Consider the following 20,593-nt stretch of genomic DNA (forward strand, 5'->3'; position numbering starts at 1 on the left):
TGGGTAGACAGTGGATCTTGAGGTGTGGGCCAAGAACTTTGGCCACGGGGAATTACCTAGGGTGTTTCACCCAGCAGAAGGATTAGGTCAGGCCCCCATTTTGGGGAAATGACTCTGGCCACAGCGTGAGAGGAAGACGAGACTGCGGTGGAAACTGTCTGGAGTAACATGATTTCCCTTGGGTCCGACACGCAGAGACTGAAATGAGTGTTTGGAGGGTTGAATAAAAACATGGGCTTACTTTTGCTGGCAGCTGAAATCTTCTCAATGGTCTCCTTGCTTACGTGGACTTCCTGAAGTGGGAGGGATGGGGGCGCTAGGAGAGAAGACACCAGAAGCAGCCATTACAAGGCAGAGAGGGGAGGAGTCTTAGTCTCCAGAAGGAACAGGTAATAAGAGATGGGGGAGTTTAATGATACTGCCCGTCAAAAATTACTAGGAGGCTAGCTAGCATAAAGGAACCCTCCCAATTACCCCACTTTTATCAGGTACTTCTGTAATTAAATTTGAAGAGTAAAATTAAAAATGTACACAGAGGGGCTACAGAGAGCCTATGATTCTGAAGAGTTTTGCCCCTGGTTAGGTATAATAACTGGGTCCTCTGCTGTGGTGCCACACCTTGCCATAAAAATGAACCTTGTGAAAAGACAATTCAGACAGAATTCATAGAAAAGCATGAGGGAAAACGTTTAAGCAGGTGATAAAAATGTTTTAACTCAAACAGTGAGATACCATTTTAAGTGTGAAATTTCTACATTTCACTGTAATTGGGAAAGCTTAATTCAGGAAAATAATTTCCAGTGGTGGCCGTGTAAATTGGTACAACCCTTTTGATGAAATGAATAAAGGGTCATAAAAATGTTTACACCCTTTGACCCTGTAGTATCAGATCTGGGAATTGATCCGAAGGAAAAACAATTTTAGGGAAGGGAAATGTGCCCCTTCAACATTATTTGTGATAGAGGAATGCTGGAGATAACAAACATCGAAAGAGACAGGACTGTGAGTAAATGCTGATATATTCGTTCAATGCAATTAACATGAAAAAGTTTTGGGGGTAGGAAGTTCGTGGATATATTTTTTATTCTTTTACATGATACCTAGTAAAACTGTCATAATGGCATATGAGCAGTCACTAACAATTTACAAAATTAACTTGGAGGGCAATGAGGGTGCCACTTGGAGAGAGAATCTGAAAAGCCAACTGCACACGGTCAACATTTAAGGCAGAAGTATACACACGTGTGCTTTATACATGTCGATATCTGGTGGGTAAGCATAGAAGAAACCAAGCTAGGCTGGGCCAAAAAATGGGCAGAAAAAGGAACGTGAGCATGGGGGTGGGGGGGTAGCTGCTGGGGAAAGAGGCAAAAGAGAGGAAGCCGGGGCTACGGGACAATCACACAAGGCAGGGAAGGGAAGTTGCTTTCAAGGGGATTTGCAACTGCCAGGAGAGTGATCGTGAGGGAGACACTAACAGATGTCAGGTTGTAGGGGGGAGGATGCCTCTTACTTATGGCACCCCCTAGTTATCAGCCAACCACTCCCTGGCTGGTCCCAGATCCATCTCTACGGCTCCTTTCACTACTTCCCCGTGCAAACTAGTTTCTAGTTCTTCCCCCACCGTATCTTTAAGCAGATAGTTTCTGCTCATCTGCTATGCCCTCCCATCAGTCTCTACTCAGAGAAGATGGTTCTAGGCCAGTATGCTGACCTACAATTCACTCTGCAGTCAAAAAGCTGTCAGGCAAATATCTCCATGAGGTCTGAGACAATCTGCAATTGTCACTGCTGTTCTGCCATCAGAGGCAGAAACAGGACAAACTACAAAAACAGACAATAAAAAAAATCATCCACTTCCATAAAAAATGGCAGATGTTGGCACAGAGGTAGGGGCACCACTCCCCAACCCCAACCCCCACCCCCAAAAATAAAAAATAAAAAAGGCACTGAAATAATTCAGCAAATTGCTCTTCTGAAATAGAGGCTTTCAGCTTCACTGCATTCAGACATCAACAAGATCTTGCCAACTCGTGGGGTCCCACTGCACCCCATACTGGGGAGGTTGGTGTTCCCATGAGCCCTGCTCCCCCAGAAGCTCCCTGTGGGCAGGACATTTCTACCCATCCTTCACAGGGCCTCGCCCAGCTCTCTGCACACAGCAGGCAGGCACTAAGGATTCCTAACCAAGCCCATGAATTACTGGCAAAGGGCCCAGGAGCTGAGGACTCCCTAAGGCCCTATAGGAAAATACTGCTCCTTTTTAAATGTCTTACCAGCAAAGTCTCCAGCTGGAGACTGGCCAGCTGTCTCCCCAGATGGGACAGGGGCTCTGTGACCAGAGATCACTCCTGAAAAGTGTCACTCAAATAACGTGTCTCTGTGCCATGTGCTCAGCAGGTGCCAGGCTTAAGGTGAGCCCTCCTTGTGCCTGGATGACATTTCCACTGCTCCCCTGTGAAATACCCTCAGGATTCTGTAGAGGATCCCCCTGGAAGAGGGAGCTGACGAATGTGTGACTGTTGCTTCCTCTTCTAACCAAGTCAGCCCAGCCTCTGAAGATGACCTCTCTGGGCTCCAGAACTTGAATCTCTTAGTGGGGATGGGTGGTGCTAAAGAGAATCACTCATCTAGTGAAACCCTTTCACTTTACAGATAGGACAGCCAAAGTTTGGAGAGAAAATTCCTGTACATTCTTGCCTCCCCCAGAGGAGCCCAGAGTGGTGGGGCCAGCCTGGGAGTCAGGAGACTTGGGATTTCATTTCAGCTCTACTATCAATACCTGTGTGACCCCGGGCAAGTTACACACTCTCTCTGGGCCTCCCCTGCCTCATCAGTACAACTCAGGGTTGGTCAGATAAAGTGCCCTGTAAAATGGACAGGGCTACAGAAGGTGAAGTTCCATGACGAGCTGGAGCACAAGCTTTACTGTACCTGGGCCTCCAGGGACCGCATTCAGGCCCTGTCCCCAAACACCTCTCATCGCTCCCCAATGCAGACCACGAAGCTACTGTGTCACACTGTCCACCTGCATGGTTTAGAGGTGGGGATAGGAGAGCTAAGCAACCACTCTTCTTCCAGACTCTCTTATCTCCCCCAGGCTCCAGGGAACAGATAGGTGGTGACAGCAGCCAACTCAGGAGAGAGAGTACACCTACTCACTGAAACACAGACCAGGGAGGAGCTGCAGGAGAGACTCTCAGATGGCCAGAGGCTCCCGAGCTAGACCCGGACAGCTGGCCACCCTGTCCACTTGTTCGTACTTGTAGGACGACAATCATGAAACACACCTATGCCTTTCTACCATCTCACATTTCATACAGGCTAGAACCTGGGAGTGATGAAACAGGAAGTAAAAAGAAAACTGATTTGCTCCATTATTCATTCATTAATCTACTCCTTGAGCACTAACTATATGCCAAGCCCAGTGCTAGGCATCCAGATTACACAGTAGTGAATAAAGAACATGTAGTCTCTTCCTCATGGAGCTTAGATCTGGTAAAGAAGATGGAGAAGATGGACACTAATTTTAAAAAATTCACACAGAAATAAGCTCATCTTTGTGTTAAGTGCTACACAGCAGAGGGACCAGGACTATAAGAGGTTTTACTAGGGGGCTCTGACATGATCTGGGGGTTCAGGAGGAGGTGTGCTGGGTCCTGAAGGATGAGTAGGAGTTTACCAGGGTCACAGTGTTGGGATAAGGTGGTGATCCCGGCAGAGGGGCCACCATAATTGAGAATTCCCAGGGTGGGAGGCAGCAAGGGTACTGGGCAAGACTAGAAGTATGGACTGCAGCACAAAGGGTAAAGGGAGGGGGCACCAGTGAACGAAATGTGGCTCTGAGGTCAGATCAGGCAGGGCCTCTGAAGAGCAATGGGACATTCTTTAAAAGTTTCAGGCAGGGGGTGGAAGTGGAGAGGGGTCCAGACATGATCAGATTTGCATTTCGCAATGGCTGCTGGGTGAAGAATCGGCTGGAGGAGAACCAGGTAGACCCATCTGGAGGCTATTGGAGTGGTCTAAGCATGAGGTGATGGGGCTTAGACTAGGCAGGTGGCCGTGGATTTGAAGAGACAAAAATGCACTCGAGAGACCTTTAGAAGTGAAAACTGACAGGATGTGAGGCAAACCAACCCCTCAACATCTACCTCCACCACAAAAACTTACCTCCAGCAAACAGGAAAATGCAGATGGCTTCCAGCCACAGGACAGAGGGCATGTTGATGTGACTATAGGGCCAGGACAAGAAAAAAAACCAAACAGCAATGAGCTCTGTGAGCCCAGGTCACACCCTCAAACAAGATGTCGATTCCTCAACCTTTTCCAGGGCACAAATATGACCCTAGAGGCCCGTCCTCACCATAATAACTACAGTAACATGGAGAAGTCCCAATTCTCAAAAGACATTGGAGACCTACTGCAATGACTTGGGTTACAAAGCACAGTCTAACTTTTTCCGCAGACATCTGCCTCCCCCCCCCCAAACCCTCAGCTCCCTCACAGACTTGGGCAAGGAGCTCTAGGTCCAGAATTGAGGGTCTTAGCTCATTCTGGGCCCAGACTAGCTACGTGACCTTGAGGAAATCCCCTCCCTCTCAGCGTCTCCATTTCTTCATGAGCAGTTAGATTCTAACAGGTTGAAGATTTGATTTCAATATCTTCTTTTTATGAAACCTAGCAAGGTCACCAAGCCTGTACTTTCTAAATTATTTGTAAACAGCAACATGGCTGAGAAAGAAATAAAAGTTGTGGTTTTTTTAAAGCTTTTTATTGCCTAGTAATGCTTACAGTATGAATCTCATTCAGTTCCATGGAGCCTGATTATTTAATATTTGAAGGAAGTATTAGGGTGGAGAGTGAGCACTTTTGATAAGAAACTATGGCTGTAACTCTGATTCTATGAGGGCGCACACCTGGGGTGTACTTCTAATTTTAGTTGTGAGGCCCAGGAAATGCATCAGGGTTCAGACAATCTTAGGTTTCAGCTAGTGCACCTGTACCGTAAGAACTGCAATTTAGACTCCGCCCCCCCACCCCCAGAATAATTTAACAGGAAACTATTTAAGAAAATATCTTGGTAAGAGGTTCCAGAAGTTCTATTTGTTGCCCTTTGGGATCCAATATATTCAAGATCTCACCCTACAGTTTTTCTGCATGAAACTTGCCTAGGAAGAAAAGACTTGGAAGAGTGAGGCAATGCCACACGTGGGTTTTACTAATGTTTCCTTCCATTAAACAAATAACACTGACACTCATGGAAGAGAGAACTCTGAAGAGAGAACCCCTGGCAGCGATAGGGAAAGGGAAACACTGCCGGGGGCCAGGGGAACCCCAGGTTCTAGAGACGAGGGTAGGGAAAGAAGTGCTCAGTCACTGCGTGTGGTACACACACTGCGTGTGAACTCACTTCACCCAACTGGGCGTCTTAAGGAAGCGCTCTTCTGCACCTAAGACCACGGACCACAAACCCGAGCACCAGATCTTCGTTTCTGTATCCTGGGCCTTCTGACCTCCCCACCTCCACCGGGGGGCGCCAGTTCTCCAAAACAACAGGGCAGGAATTTCCTAGTCATCTCTAGCAATGCACCCAAGTGCCTTGACTTGACCTGCACTACAACCAATTCTCGGACAAACCCTCACTCTGCAAGGCATTAACCACCTCTGCCTTATCACCTCTGCAAGGGCATTAAAAACACACCTCCCCACTGCAAGAGCAAAACTGCAAATCCAGAGAGGATTTGCTGTGCAGGCTGAGAGCAATGGCAGCCTGCAAAAGCAGTCCGCCCCTGGAAATGCAGATTCTTCAGAAAAGTTCCAAGTGCCCCAACTCGTGTTCATGCACGTGCTATGGCCAGACCTTACTTGGAACTGCTGGAAAGATGAACCAACAGGAGGATGTGTTACGGTGAGTCAGTGCTTACCCCAGGGACCTGCATCCCCGCTCGCAGGGGGCTGGGGAATGAGGGGATCACAGGATGATGCGAAAGAGGAGACTCACAGTGAATGTGCCATACACTCCTCGGAGATGAAAGGAGAGGTCCCTGAGGCTCAGAGGGGAGGGGTCCTGGACAGTCACACACCTCAAGTTTCCAGCTCCTAAGCCAATGCACTTTCCCCTAACCATGCCACTTCTGGAGCCGAGTCAGCTCAGGGACCTTGAGCCAGCACTCAGAACTCCATCCACATCTGTAAGTGGCCCTGTGGTGGCTTCTGAATCCAGAAGACCCCATTTCTCATCCCGTGCAGTGTGACCCTGAGGGGGGCCGTGGTTCCTCACTCACAAAACAAGGAGGTTGTACCAGACGCTGCTAAGGTGTCTTCTGGTTTTAAACATCCCCTTTGATCTCCCCTCTATCGTGGACCTATGATGGTCAGACCTTACTCCACTGTATATTCAGCTCGTTGGATTTCAAAACACTTCTGAAACAAACTAAATGAAATGTCCCAACCAGCTTGTGCTTCAAATGACTAAGAGGCTCATAGCTTCACCTAATCTAGGTGAAAATCAGGGGTTTAACACCGAAAGAGCGGGGAAGTCAGGAGCTCCCCAGACATGATCCAGGGGACAAAGCTAGACAGAGCGGACACTGGAGGGGCTGAGGGTCCCACTCTTCCTGCTAGCCTGCAGCCTGGCTCACGACAATAAGGGATTTGTCTTTCCCCCAAGGACACACTGTCTTTCCTCTTACTCCACACAACAGAAGCAGGACAAGTCCCCACCTGCCACCAGGGGCAAGGCCTGGGGATGAGGGGCAAGGCCGGGCAGAGGTAAAGGACTTCTCAGTGCTGTCTCGTCCTTAAGTTCAGGATGGTTTCTGGGGTCACAGTTTCTGACCTTGGGCACATGCAAGACCATGAGGCTCAGGCCTATTAATTTTGTATAAAACCAGGAATCGAGCAGCCTCCCCAGGCTGCCATGAGGACAAGGTGGAAAAACGTACGGAAGGTTCCTGTCGCCTACCACTCAGTAAACATGGGCCTCCTCCCTCCCGAAGCAGCTTCATCCCGCTCTATTATGTGCCCCTGCTTGCCCAGGTGAATGTTTTTTTCCAGAGTCTCCTAAGGTTCTGCTCATTAAAACACAATGTATGTGGGCAATCTGCACATCAACACAAGACGTCAAACGCCTCCTCGTGTTTGGAGAAGATGGTGCTCGCTGTGGGGCCTCTACAGCACCTCCCTCCCCTGTCCCCTAACACAACGCCTATTGTCACACAGCCCACACTAGAACTGCCTGCGGATATGTTTATCTTGCCTGCCAGGTGGCAAATGCTTCAGGGACAAGGGACTGCAGTCTTGTCTCTGCTGGGGCCCCTGCTGAGTGAGTCTGACACACAGTAGGTAAGACAGGTGCCTGCTGGGTAAACTAAACACAGATGGGACACTTTCAGATGAATCTCTGTGCTCACAGCACTCTCTGCATTCTTTCTGTATACCAAGATAAAAGCAGCGAATGCTATTGCGATGTTGATGAAGGATGGACAGTACTCCTTAGCATCTGTTCCCACCCAATCATTTCAAATGTTCAGTTTATTACCCGCTCCTCACACATCAAAACTTCCTTGAAATACTAATCCGACACTTTAAACACAACCTTATCTCTGTAAATGTTTGTAAAAGGATGAAGTCCATAGTAAAAATCAACAGCTACTACCATCCCCTGGTACGTAGTAGTGAGCATTGATTGTGTGCCTAGAGCCGGGCTCCAGACTTATGTTTTTCTCTCTCCTAATCCGCACAGCCAGCCAGTGAAAGTATTATCCCCTTTTACAGATGAGAAAACTGAGGCATGGAGAAGTTAAGTGTTTTGGCCCAGGGTTACATAGCTAATAAGTAGACGGGACTCCATTCTGCCTGCCCAGTGATCAGTTCAATCCATCACCTTCTTGATTCTGGGGAATCAGGATGGAGGACAGAAGTATAATTAAAAGTCAACCACCCAGGATCCTGCCGTGTGGCAGTTTTCCACCCAGCTAATAACCTGCCAGCAATTCCCACACTGGAGCACATGAGAAGATTTCCAGAGCTTTCTGCATTCTTTTACAAAGTAGTCAGGAGTAGCCTGCAACCCAGGGGCAGAAACAGACCATTCACCCCAGGTATATACCTTGTCAAGCCTTTTCCATCACAAATGCCTCGCTCATCACATTTGTTCCTTTCTGTTCCACTACTCATGCTACTTCCAGGTATTCTTCCTTGGCTTTTGAAACTTTCCCACATGCACTAGATCCCCCCTACCCCCCAATCTTCTCATCTGATTGTTGTCTTCAAATCCTGGTTCCACACAGCACTGGGGGCATTTGGGACAGCAGGAGAGTGGGGTCTGCTGCAGGGCACCACAAAACATTGCACTCTGGGATTACATATCCCACGACACAGGAAGAAACCCAGGCCCAAACAAGGCTACTTTTGAAAAAGAAGGGCCGGACTGGCGAGAGCTAAAGGCAGTTTTACAGGACAATGCCTGCCTTCTCCTTTATGGTCAGAAATGAAAGAGGAAACCACTTCCACCTCCTTACAAAACGCAATTTCAACCCCTAATATTACATTCGCCCTTGGCAGCCTCCTTCCTCTCAGTCAGTGGGATGGAAACCTGAGCCCTTTACAAGAACAGTCAATGCCTGAACAGGAAGACTAAAATTGGAGGTAGAAGTCTCCGGCCAGGAAGTCCTTGGTGTCTTTTGCTATAATAATTGTCTTTCTTGTTCATTTGGCAAAACACTTGGCACAGGCCCAGAGTCCAGGGAAGTGGACAACACGTTTCTAGTTTGATGAGTCAGGGACACCATTTTAAAAGCTGCCCCGGTAAAGCCTTGGTCCCCCTAAGAGAATCACAAATTGTGAGAACCCAGCGGTCTGACAACCAGAGTCAGCACCAAGAGACAAACAATTCCCTGGATGGTTGGGGAGAAAACTGGGCAGACAGGGCCTCCCACACGCACCACATCTGCTAAGAGACATTTTTAGCCGAAAGAGATTTTGATGTTTGATGATACTTGAAAATCTTTTAAGTTGTACAAGACCCAAAGTCACTCCTTGGGACTTTGGGAAGCACGCACACAGGACACACAGGACAGGGAGCCCAGACACCAAACTCCAGTCCAGCTCTGCTTGTAACCAGCTGGGTGACTGCAAACAACAACTTCCCAGACCTCGGTTTATTCACCTGTCAAATGAGGAGAATCTCAGTTTCATAAACTCACACAGTGTTATAAATATCCGGTGAAATAATGTGTGAGCACCCCTCCCACTGGCAAAATACTTTCTAAGTGTGTGATAAAAGATTACGCTTATTAATTTAACAATCCTCATAACCCTATAGGATACACATGATCATTTCCATTTTTATATATGAAAATGGTCTTGGAGAAATTGGGGTCTGACATCACAGAGCTAGTAAAGCACAAGCTTGGATTCAAGCCCAGGTCTTTTGATGGCAGAGAGCTTGGCCATGACAAGAAGCGTGCAGTACACAGATGACGCGGAAAGAGCACTAATTGGACATCAGGAGACCTGAGCATGAGCTTCTCCAGTAAAGTCCTTTACTTCAGTTTCTCAATTTCCTTCTCTCAAAAACTGGGGTGAAATCACCCATCCTATTGACCTGGAAAGGTTGGCAAGAGCCCCCTGGGCCAGGGCAAAGTTTCCTAAATGGAGAACAGGGAAATCCAGTTTAAGAGAAGGGACTCGGGATCAGGAAAGGAAGTGAAGGATCAAGGATAATCATACGAGGTCAGACAATTAAGTTCGCGAACTCATCCTAGAAAAAGGGCTACATACCTACCTCATTGCTGAATATCACTACGGTCACCTTCAAAGTACTCCCCTTGGGAAGATATACACCGACACGAGCGCCTAATCCACCCTTCGAAGCAATTGTGGAACTCTTTTTCTGGAATGGTCATCAGAGCTGTCATCGTATTACCCTTGGTGTCCTGAATGTCATCAAAATGTCTTCCTTTCAATATTTCCTTTATCTTCAGGTAAAGAAAGAAGTCATTGGGGGCCAGATCAGGTGAGTAGGGAGGGTGTTCCAATACAGCTATTTGTTACTGGCTAAAAACTCCCTCACAGACAGCGCTGTGTGAGCTGGTGCATTGTCGTGATGCAAGAGCCATGAATTGTTCGCAAAAAGTTCAGACCGTCTTACTTTTTCACACAGCCTTTTCAGCACTTCCAAAGAGAAAACTTGGTTAACGGTCCAGGGGGTACAAATTCATAATGAGTAATCCCTCTGATATCAAAAAAGGTTAGCAACATCGTTGCAACAAAGTTCACGAGCTTACTTGTTGGACTTCATTCCCCGCAGGGAATTTTGCAGGGGGAAGAGGAAGAAAAAGCATTCTGGAGCTGCTTAGAAGATGAAAGGGTAAACTAAAGGAAGGACTTCAAGTGTATGCGGCTGTATTCAGTGTTCGGGGAGCTGGCTTGGGGTGATGCTGACGCAGGGGTGCTGCACAGGTAGATAGATACTCCTTTGTGCAGTCTCCAAGAGACAGACCTCCAGGAGCCTTGTAGAGGATGGGAGGGATTTTTTTTTTAAATATCCTTGTGGGATAAAATTAAACATTAGCCATTCTGTTACAGTCCTCCCAATTAAAAATTTTTTACTGATCTGTGAAGTACAAAAGTTTGAGGACCACTGTTCTAAAACACCTCCTAATGCAACTGACCCACTGATATAATTATATGAAATTTCACTTATTCAACGAAAACCACTACACATCTGGCCTGTGCCCAGCACCCTCCCAGGTGTTGGGAAGCCATGAAAATGCTCTTTAAGATGCACACCGGGTGGGGACATTCTTAACAATAGGCTTTTACATTTTCACCAGTAATTTATCCCCAGTGTCATCACTTGCCAATTAATGACTGTGCCGTTTAGGAAGCTCATTAAAAACCCAGGAGTCCAGGTTCCTGGGAGGCTCTCCCATTCACCTTCAGGCAGTCTTCCACCCTAAGTCTCAGTTTTCTCATCTGTAAACACATAGGCATCTGACTATGATTCATTCCAGAGGAGCCAAGCCTATTGAGGGGACGGGGAAAAAACAGGCATACCTTGGAGATGCTGCAGGTTCTGTTCCAGCCCCCCACAATAAAGCAAGTTGCAATCTTTTTGCTGGTGGAGGATCTTGCCTTTAATTTGTAAAAAACACAACCGTGAAGCACAATAGAACAAGGTATGCCAGTAGCTACTTTAAACTCTGGATGGCAGACCCAAAACCAGATTTGAAGAAAAATGTCATTGACAGTTTTCCGTCAAACAGACAGGTATGATGAAGAAAAGAATGCCCCTCTCCCCCTGGGATTTTCCTGGGGTCCTAGTCTGGGAAATTCTTACATGGTTGGGACATGGCTCTGAGCTGGATTTCTACAAAAGAAGAGTAAGGGCCTGTCGTGTGGGGGACCCTGCTCGCTGCGCCATGTGTCATGTGGGGGACCCTGCTCGCTGCGCCATGTGTCGTGTGGGGGACCCTGCTCGCTGCACAATGTGTCATGTGGGGGACCCTGCTCGCTGCGCCATGTGTCGTGCAGGGTGCCAGGCGGGGTCTCTGGTCCCGCTCCCCACATAAAAACGCAGGATATGGTGAGGCCAAAAAGGAACACCCACGGAGCCATAAGTAGGGGAGTCATATCATTATATTCTGTCTGGCGGCATCTACCTCTTTGCAATCCGCTCTTGCCAGCTCAGCCACCATCTTCTTGCTAGCCCCCATTTTCCTGCCAGCGTAGCCACGGCAGTTATATTAGTGGCCAATGGCTCACTGGTTATAGCTGACAGCCAACTAGCCACAGCTGATGGCCATGCAATCACAGTTGATGGCCATTTACTACCTGAGCCAACTCCTTTCTATGTGAGGTGGAGAGCCTGGAAACTACTTTCTGGGGCTCTGCCCCCACAGGGCCATATCCCACCTGAAGGGCAGCCCAGTGGCACTTTGTACCCCCAACAGCCATAAGAAGAGAATGGCTACAGCCACTGAAGGTGGGGAGCACTTACAAATGAACAACCACCTGCCACTGCCTTCGCCAACTGCAGTGCTTCCTCTGACTTTTCTGACTCTTTTTTCAATAAATGCACATTTCTTAATATATATCTGTCGTGCGGGAGACCCTGCTCGCTGCGCCATTTGTCGTGCAGGGAGGCCTGCGGGGTCTCTGCTCCCGCTCACCATACAAGAACGCAGGATATGGTGAGGCCAAAAAGGAACACCCACGGAGCCATTGGTAGGGGAGTCATACCACTACGGTCTCACTGGAGGCTGGGTTCACTGGACGTGCGACCTGCTGTCCGTTTTGTCTGCAACCCACCGACGACTCTCTTTCACTCTCCTCGGCTCTCCTTCGTAGCCACAGCAGTTATATTAGTGGCCAATGGCTCAATGGCTACAGCTGACGGCCAATCAGCCACAGCTGATGGCCATCTACTACCCGAGCCAGCACCCCTCCACGTGAGGCCGAGAGCCTGTAAACTACTTTCTGGGGCTCTGCCCCCACAATATCACACTGAAAGCCAAACAGAGCTTGAATTTTTAGACCTCAATTTATAAAACACTTAGAGGTTCTAGGGTTTTTGTTTTTAATTAAAGGACCCCATAGTTTGAAAAGTGTAGGTTCTAATTATTCAGTTCCAAGACACCAAACACACTGCATGGTGTCCCCACTGAAAGTCCCCTCAGCTGGACAGCCACTGGTTTCACAATGAAAGGGCAGCAAGGTACCTTCCTCCCTTCTCTTCTGCCTGGATGTCCACCAAGTTTTTTAATGATGCCCCCTGGTAAGTTTCAAAGAGTCTGAGACCCTCGCTTTTACCGTTCCAGCAGGTGGCCGGGGCCCTCCCCGGGGCAGAAGTGCAGGAAGGGCTGGGTCAAGTGTGTGTGTTTGTGTGTGTGTGCGCGCGCGCGTGCGTGTGTGTCCTGGGTCTCAACCATGTGAAATCACCACAGAGAACAAATCCCCTGGACTTCCCAATGGCCCAAGGGCAAATCTGTCAGGGCAGCAGACCCCTCTCGGGCTCTGCTTGCAGACATTTCGCTGGAGGCACTTAGCTGCCTGGGAAAGCTGCGCAGGAGTAACCATAACACCTGCAGATGCCCTGTAAAAGGCAGATGGGCCTTGGGCATGTCCCCAAAGCCTTTATTCAGAAGACAAGCCCTTTTTGCGGCCGCTGGGTTAGCTCGCCAAGCAGCTCGGGTTTAATACGTGGCTCCTTCCTCCACCCACAGCCATCGAGTCCCTCTCCTCTTACCTGCGGTCCGCGCCCCTCCACTCGGCGCTCCAGTGCCCGGGACCCAAGAGAGGGGCAGCTCTGAGGCCTGCGGCGCGCCCCCTTCCCAAGACTGGCTGGCTCGCCCGGGGCTGCGGGCGGGGAGCCCCGAGGAGGCGTGCGCCAGGTGCCCTCTTCCCGGAGACACCGACTGCCCCGAGAGACGCGCGGGCCTCGCGACCGCGCTCAGGGAAGCGCAAACAATGCCGAACAAAGCCCGCAACGCCGCCCAGTCCACGCGGGGCCGCACGGTCTCCGTGCTCGGGACCGGGAGGGCTGGGGGCCCAGCCGGCTCCACTTCTGGGAGGGCGAATAAGTAACCGGCTCTTCTTCCGAGGCCGCTAGCGAGGCCCGGGACTCGCCGGGTCCTGCGGGGCTGAATCAACTCTGGGCTCTGACTTCCCGGGACCCGCGTGGCGAGGTGCGCACGGTGGGACCCCGGAGCCGAGTTGACTTTACTGGCCCGCATGGGCGCGGCTCGGGCCAGGGGGCGCTGCAGGCCCGCAAGAGGGGCGCCCGGGGTGGGAGCCACGTGGGACACCTGTGTTTCTCCGCAGAGGGAGGCGGGGAGCGCGGCGCGGGAGGTGCATTTGGAGCTTCTGGGAATGCGGTCCGCATCGCCTCTCGCGGTTTAAACAAGGCGTTGCTAGCCAAAGTCGGTAAATAAACGAAAAGTACTTACTCCTGCGCGAGGTCCCAGCCTCTGAGCCGTGCAGTAGCGAGAGTTGTGCCACCTGCGGGCGACTCCGCAGGATTTATTGCTCCGCCGACTCATGCGAAAATGTTGGCTTTGGCATCGCTTCTGTTTGTCATGGCAATTGCCGTTTGTTTACCTGGCTGTCCAATCATTGCAGTTGCGAGATAATAAGCGGCCCTCTTGGCCAGTATCCCCATTGAAGGCCAGAAGGTGCCTGCCTTTTAAAAATCAAACGGCCACATGCAAAATAGCACAATGCTTACTTAGCAGGATGCCTCCGTACATATGGTATACGGAGCCCTCCACAAATGGTGGCTATCATTGCGTAATCTAATTTTCATACTCATCAAAAAAGTGTCATTACATAATGTGTGCTCATTGCACAAAAAGAAAATACCAGTAAGCAAGTTAAAAAACCACACCAGGGCAGCTGGTAGCTCAGTTGGTTAGAGCGCAGTGCTCTTAACACCAAGGTCTTCGGTTCAATCTCCACATGGGCCAGTGAGCTGCGCCCTCCACAACTAGATTGAAAACTACATGACATGGAGCTGATGGGTCCTGGAAAAACACAGTTCCCCGATATTCCCCGCCCCCCCAAAAAAAAAACACTCCACACCTATGGGGACAGAGTCCCAGAGAGCAGTTTCCAGGCTCTCGGCCTCACGTGGAAATGTGCTGGCTCCGGTAGTAGATGGCCTTCAGCTGTGGCTAATTGACTGTCAGCTGTAACCAGTTAGCCAATTACCCACTGATTATAACTGCTGGGCCTACGCTGGTTGGAGAGTGAGTCGAGTGGACAGTCCAGTAGGTCCATTGGCAGTCAGAGAAGCAGACAGTAGGTTGCAGGTGTGTGACTCCAGCCACCAGTGAGACTATAGTGGTATGACTCCCTGTCGTGTGGGGGGGCCTGCAGGGTCTCAGCTCCCGCTCCCCACATAGGAACGCAAGATACCATGAGGCCAAAAAGGAACACCCACGGAGCCATAGGTAGGGGAGTCATACTACCATATTCTCGCTGGCAGCTGGGTTGGAGACACAGGAATCAGGGAGCCACACTGTTCGCAACCCTCACTGCGCCTCTGCAGGCTCAGCCACCATCTTCTTGCTAGCCCCCATTTTTCTGCTAGTGTAGCCATGGCAGTTACATTAGTGCCCAATGGCTCAATGGTTACAGCTGACAGCCAACTAGCCGCAGCTGACAGCCATCCAATCACAGTTGATGGCCATTTACTACCTGAGCCAGTACCTTTCCACGTGAGGCCGAGAGCCTGGAAACCGCACTCCTGGCTCTGTCCCCACACTCCCCTACCTATGGCTCCGTGGGTGTTTCTTTTTGGCTTCATCATATCCTGCGTTATGTGAGGAGTGGGACTAGAGGCCCCGCAGGCCGCCCCACACGACAACACCTATTCCACCACCCAGAGATAATCACTGTTAACACTATGGTGGATGTTGTTCCAGTGTCATGTCATTCTATATAAAAATTTACATTCTTTTTAGTTCATTCCATAGATACTGACTCATAACCAGCTTTTCCATTTCCCTTCTTGAACATCTTTCTGTTTTATATTCTAACATATTTAACCTATCTACTATTGTTGAACATTAAACTAACTTAATTTTAATCATGCAATTAGATATTTGTGCTTTTGCCCAATTATTCCTTAATTGCAAGAAAGTTAAATTTCTAGGCTACAGAGGCTATGCAACTTAAGGCTTTTGATGTGTATTAACAAATTGTCTTCCAGGAAGGTTGACCTGTTTCTTCTTTTCCACGACCTTCCCTCCATTATTCTTATAAATGTCAATTCTGATAGACTTACAACAATTTTTTTTACACCTTTCCTTTTTTAAAAAAAAAATTCTAAAAGTGTTGCCTTTCTGTCTGTGGTTCACAGTTGGTTTCCAACCCTCCCAACATTGCCAGAACAGTGTAAGTAATGCACGAACACCTGTGCAGGGGAGCTTGATTGCAGAGCCAAATGCTTGGGGGGCAGGGGTGGTCTGTGCCTCTAGATGTGCATTGTCCCATAGAAATAAAATGCAAGCCATATACATGGGTGATTTTAAATGTTCTAGTAGCCACATTAAAAAGTAAAACAGAAATTAATATTAACCCAGGAGATCCCAAATATTATCTCAACATGTAATCAATATAGAGATATTTTCTACCAAGTCTTCAAAATTCTGTTACATTTTACATTTACATCTGAATTTGATCTAGCCACACTTTCAGTGTTCACTAGTTACATGTGGCTAGTCCTGTGCTGCTTTAGACAGAGCAGGGGGTTGAGAGGGGCAGATCTCAAGTCCTACCGTGTTTCCCCGAAAATAAGACCAGGTCTTATCTTAAGGTTTGTTCCAAAAGACGCATTAGGGCTTATGTTCAGGGGATGTCCTCCTGAAAAATCATGCTAGGGCGTATATTCCGGGTAGGTCTTATGTTCAGGGAAACAGTAATAAAAGTGGAAATTTCAGAGCTGACAACCCTCTCTCCCCAATCTGTGATGATTATTAACATTTCCCATCACATTTTTGCCTACTCAAATTTACCTTAGAGAAGCCAAATTTCAATTCTGGATGTTTGTGACAGTTTGACATCTTTAATTGACGATAAATTTTCATTCCGTGATTAAGAAGTAAAAGGTTAAGCTATAAATACTGGAGAGATACCCGTAGCTTCAAACTCCTTCACATCAAAGTGTAATCTGTCCCAGGTGCCTAGAAGGTCTTTAGCAGGTGTGCAGGTAGAGAGCAGGGAAAGGCAGGCGGCACAGGCTCTGGAGCGTGGTGAGTGGGAAACTAGCAGGTGTAGAAGCTTTTTATACAGAGGGAAGCTGGGTGGCTAGTACTGTCATCCAAATCTTGGTGAAGATTTGTGGAAATTTTAAAAAGTCACCATGAAGGAACATCATCCCAAAGGGCTTGTGAGCACCTTGCTTCCAAGGACTTGCCTTCTTCATCTTTGTGGCCCCAGTGCCTGGGAACTCTACACAGAAAGTGCCCGTTTAAAATGTGAATTCATTCATGAAGCACCCTGTACAGGATGTCTCAATATTAAACACACAAGGCATGAAGATGACTCTGAATTCCATGCAGATGAATGGAGACTTCAGCATGAAACACGAGACACCCAGTGTGGTGGAATGACTACTGCTTTAGAGATGCTTTGGAGATAAGGTGTTCTGGGGTCCCCCCTTCAGTTCTCCTGCCTGCTGGCTTCCTGCCAGAAAAAGATGCTTAATTTTCCACTGCTGTTTCCTGGCCTATAACGTTCAAGGTTGACGGGTACAATGGTTCCCAACTCGATGGACACCCAATTCGAATTCTTTATATCCAGCCCCCCGCCCAGTGATAAAGGAAACTAAAGCACATATGAAAAGGGCCAAAGTGGGATGCCAAACAGAGCCACAAAAGTTGTAGATTTCCCAGAACCCACAGAGCAGCCAGTAACCAGAACCCTCTAGTTGAGAAATGAAAGGACAGGAAACAATGCATCTTAAATGGCAAAGAAAACATCCCAGAGAAAACAAAGGGCCCCATTCTAAAGTGCTCCATGGGCAGCAAATTAAGCCATAGCCCAAACCGGGGGCAGGGGTGGGGGTGCACAGACATGAGGAAAAGAAATATTGCCATTTCAAAGCTGAAGCCCCTTAGGTTTGGGGGAGACACCGATTGTTCTAAGGGTTAAAGTAAATATTCTAATCCTTCAGACTGAGGATAATTATGAACAAGGTTTTACTGGATTTGCTTTTGGGAAATGTGATGCTTTCTGGTGAATCAAGTAAGCATGGAATGTCTACAAGGCAGAGGCTACCCTTGGGTAATCTAAGTAGGTCATTCAGTCAACGACCCAAACTGCACAAGTACTGGAATGCAGTGTCTCAGGTTCTGCTCCCTGCATAAGAACACAGGATATGGTGAGGCCAAAAAGGAACACCAACTGAGCCATAAATATGGGAGACATACCACTATATTCTCACTGGCAGCTGTGTTGGAGATACAAAAGCAAGCATCTGCCAGTACCTCAATAAGGGTTGTTCCTGCACCCTAGTCTCGCTGGCAGCTGGGCGAGATACACAAAGTAGGATCCACACGATCCGCAATCCACCATCCATGCTCACTAACCCCACTTGCTAGCCTCAATCCACCATCCAGTTTTCTGCCTGCCTGCCTACCTGCCTGCCTACTTTCCAACCAGCGTAGACACAGCAGTTATATCAGTGGCTAATTGGCTAACTGGTTACAGCTGACGGCCAACCAGTCACAGGATGTTCCCACCTGAGCCTGGAAACTGCTCTCTGGGACTCTGTCCCCACAAGCACTCCACTTCAAACTGTCAATACTTCCAAATTATCTTTGTTTTTTCACACACGTTATGCCTTAGCAGAAATTTGTTGAATACATTTTGAGAGGAATCCTGGTGCACTGTGGAGCTGGCAGAGTAGGCTTCTGCCTGATTTATAAGCTTCACAGTCCATCTCATTTCTTGGAAGGCTCACATCACTGGAGGTGGACACCTCATCAATGATTACCCACAAGGTTTTAAAAACACCATCACCTCAGGGTCTCAGGTAAAAGGAAAGCACAGGAAAATGGCTGAGGGTGGGCGGCTGCAAAAGCCTTAAATGAAACCAATTTTAGGTTATCGGAAAGCTAGCACCAAGATTCACGAAACTTCCTGGGGAAGTTAGGCTGCCCAAAAGGTATCTTGAACGTTTAGGGCAATCGAAAAAGCGTTAGCAGTTCTCTGGGTCTGCTTCTGCGCAGAGAGCCTTCTGCGACTCACCCTGGGCAGATGGGCAGCAGTCTTCACTGTAAATAAAGCTCATTTTAATTCCAACAAGCAATCCTACCATAAACAATTCACGTTTGGAACCACAGGCTGCCCTCCAATTCCTTTCATCTGGAAAAACAGAACAAAAGCCACCCTTGAAAATCTGACGTGTTTAATGAGTCCGCACTGCTTGGGTCCCAGACTGGCTACAGAACCGCCAGCGTTGGTGGTAACCCACGTGTCATTCCGATAATCCCAGAAGAGCTCAATTTGCCAAATCCAGACAGTAGTAGTGTTGGTGAGGAGCCCACTAGTAACAGTAATGGTTCAGTGCTCTGGGCTGGCAGCCTCCCAGCAGCGAGCCTCGCAATGACTTAATTCTCTCCTGGAATTTGGCAGCGGAGGGCCCTGCTGGTAAGGATCCTCACGTCACTGGTTTTCTGCAGCATGTACTACCCAGCAAGAGGGCTCCTTTTCAGAAGATGAACCACCCTCATTCACAATTTTGAACCTTTGACATTTCTAGCTGCCCCAGCAAAATAATTCTACCAAAAGAAAAGGCATATCAAATGTCTTTTGTCCCCATTAACCTGTTTGCTATTTAATCAATGGATCTGATTTGTCTCAGTATTTACATGGCCGCTGCCAAGGAATACACACACGATTTGTTCAGCTATGTGGTCTCAGATCTAGTGTTCTTGACTGAACTAGATATTTTGCGGGAACCTGAAGACGGGGACTGGCAGGTGTGATGGGCCACACAAGGCCCTACTGAACAATACACACGGCAGCTGTGACAACGTCAGGCACACAGCTGGAGCTCACTGTGCCTTGAATTAACGAATGTTCATTAAAATAGGAAATGTCTTAAACCTACTAAGAAGGAAGACCTGGTGGTCTGGGATGTTAGTTAATATGCTGAATAAACCCAGGGGACATTTAACCCGTATCTCTATTTGTGAGACTAGTGCTGTATACAATTAGTTTCTTTGGGAACAAGGCAAATGACTGAAGCACCACATAATATTAAACCCCATTTAATTAAAACCGTTTGCATTCAAATTTCCAGTACCGTAAGATAAAACCTTGGAATCTGCTGAACTTTAGATTTCTTATGTGTTCTTTGTCATGCTTCCCTAATTTTCCATAATCAAAAGGCTGATTGTGTGATGCCATGGTTTTCACTTGCATTTTCATTATGGCTGGAATTGCACCTAGTATGAACAAACCGAGCATCAGTGCTCCCAGTATGTGCAAATAGGAAAAGAAAGTGAGCAACTGCTGGCAATTGCAAAAGGAATCTGGCTGCGAAGTGAAAGGATTTTATCGGGCAAAACAGCATAAATTTTTCTCTACTAGAAGCATATCAATGTTTGAACTCTTTACATGAGGAAAAATTCCATTCACTCTAACAGATTAGCTGACACACATTATCAGTGAAAGCAAAAAAAGAAAGAAAAAGTCTTTTAAGTTTCTTGAGTTGGTGACCTCTTCTCAGGTTGTCATAGGCTGGTATTTAAATCATGGAAAAATTCCCAAATAGAAACTTACGGGCTGGCAGGAAAGTCAGCTGGTCTGTAATTCTGCACATGTGAGTTTAGGAGAATTTAAGATCATGTGTTTCAAGAAACATAATATACTCTAATTTAGATTTTTAACTTCAATTGTTAACGGTATTTGTGTTTCAGAAAATGGCAGATTCTATCTACAATAAAAATCTAAGTGGTTACAGACCTGGAAGGCTATGGATGGCAGGATAGAAAGTCCCTTCCCCAGTTGGAGTGGTCCAGAGCCCAAGGACAGACTGTGCACAAAGGCCAAAGGAAAAGTGATCCTAGTCACGATGGAG

The 20,593-nt window shown here is 47.9% G+C and overlaps 1 protein-coding gene across 3 annotated transcripts in view; it reads right to left on the reverse strand.

Annotated features, from left to right (window-relative positions):
* Positions 1 to 14,235, reverse strand: part of VWA2 (von Willebrand factor A domain containing 2) — a 44,224-nt gene extending 29,989 nt beyond the window's left edge. The window contains exons 1-3 of one of the 3 annotated variants that reach the window (XM_074339001.1): positions 13,953 to 14,235; positions 4,171 to 4,232; positions 242 to 316 (exon numbers count right to left, since the gene is read on the reverse strand). In XM_074339001.1, coding sequence (XP_074195102.1) covers positions 242 to 316; positions 4,171 to 4,222 — 127 coding nt within the window. In that variant the 5' untranslated portion in view covers positions 4,223 to 4,232; positions 13,953 to 14,235. Of the gene's footprint in view, positions 1 to 241; positions 317 to 4,170; positions 4,233 to 13,252; positions 13,864 to 13,952 lie in introns of those variants that run through there. The other 2 variants (XM_019725204.2, XM_019725203.2) reach the window with 2 other exon arrangements.
* Between the last annotated feature and the right edge of the window lie 6,358 nt (positions 14,236 to 20,593).

Source organism: Rhinolophus sinicus, linkage group LG07 (assembly GCF_036562045.2).
Source record: "Rhinolophus sinicus isolate RSC01 linkage group LG07, ASM3656204v1, whole genome shotgun sequence".
Lineage (NCBI taxonomy): Eukaryota > Metazoa > Chordata > Mammalia > Chiroptera > Rhinolophidae > Rhinolophus > Rhinolophus sinicus.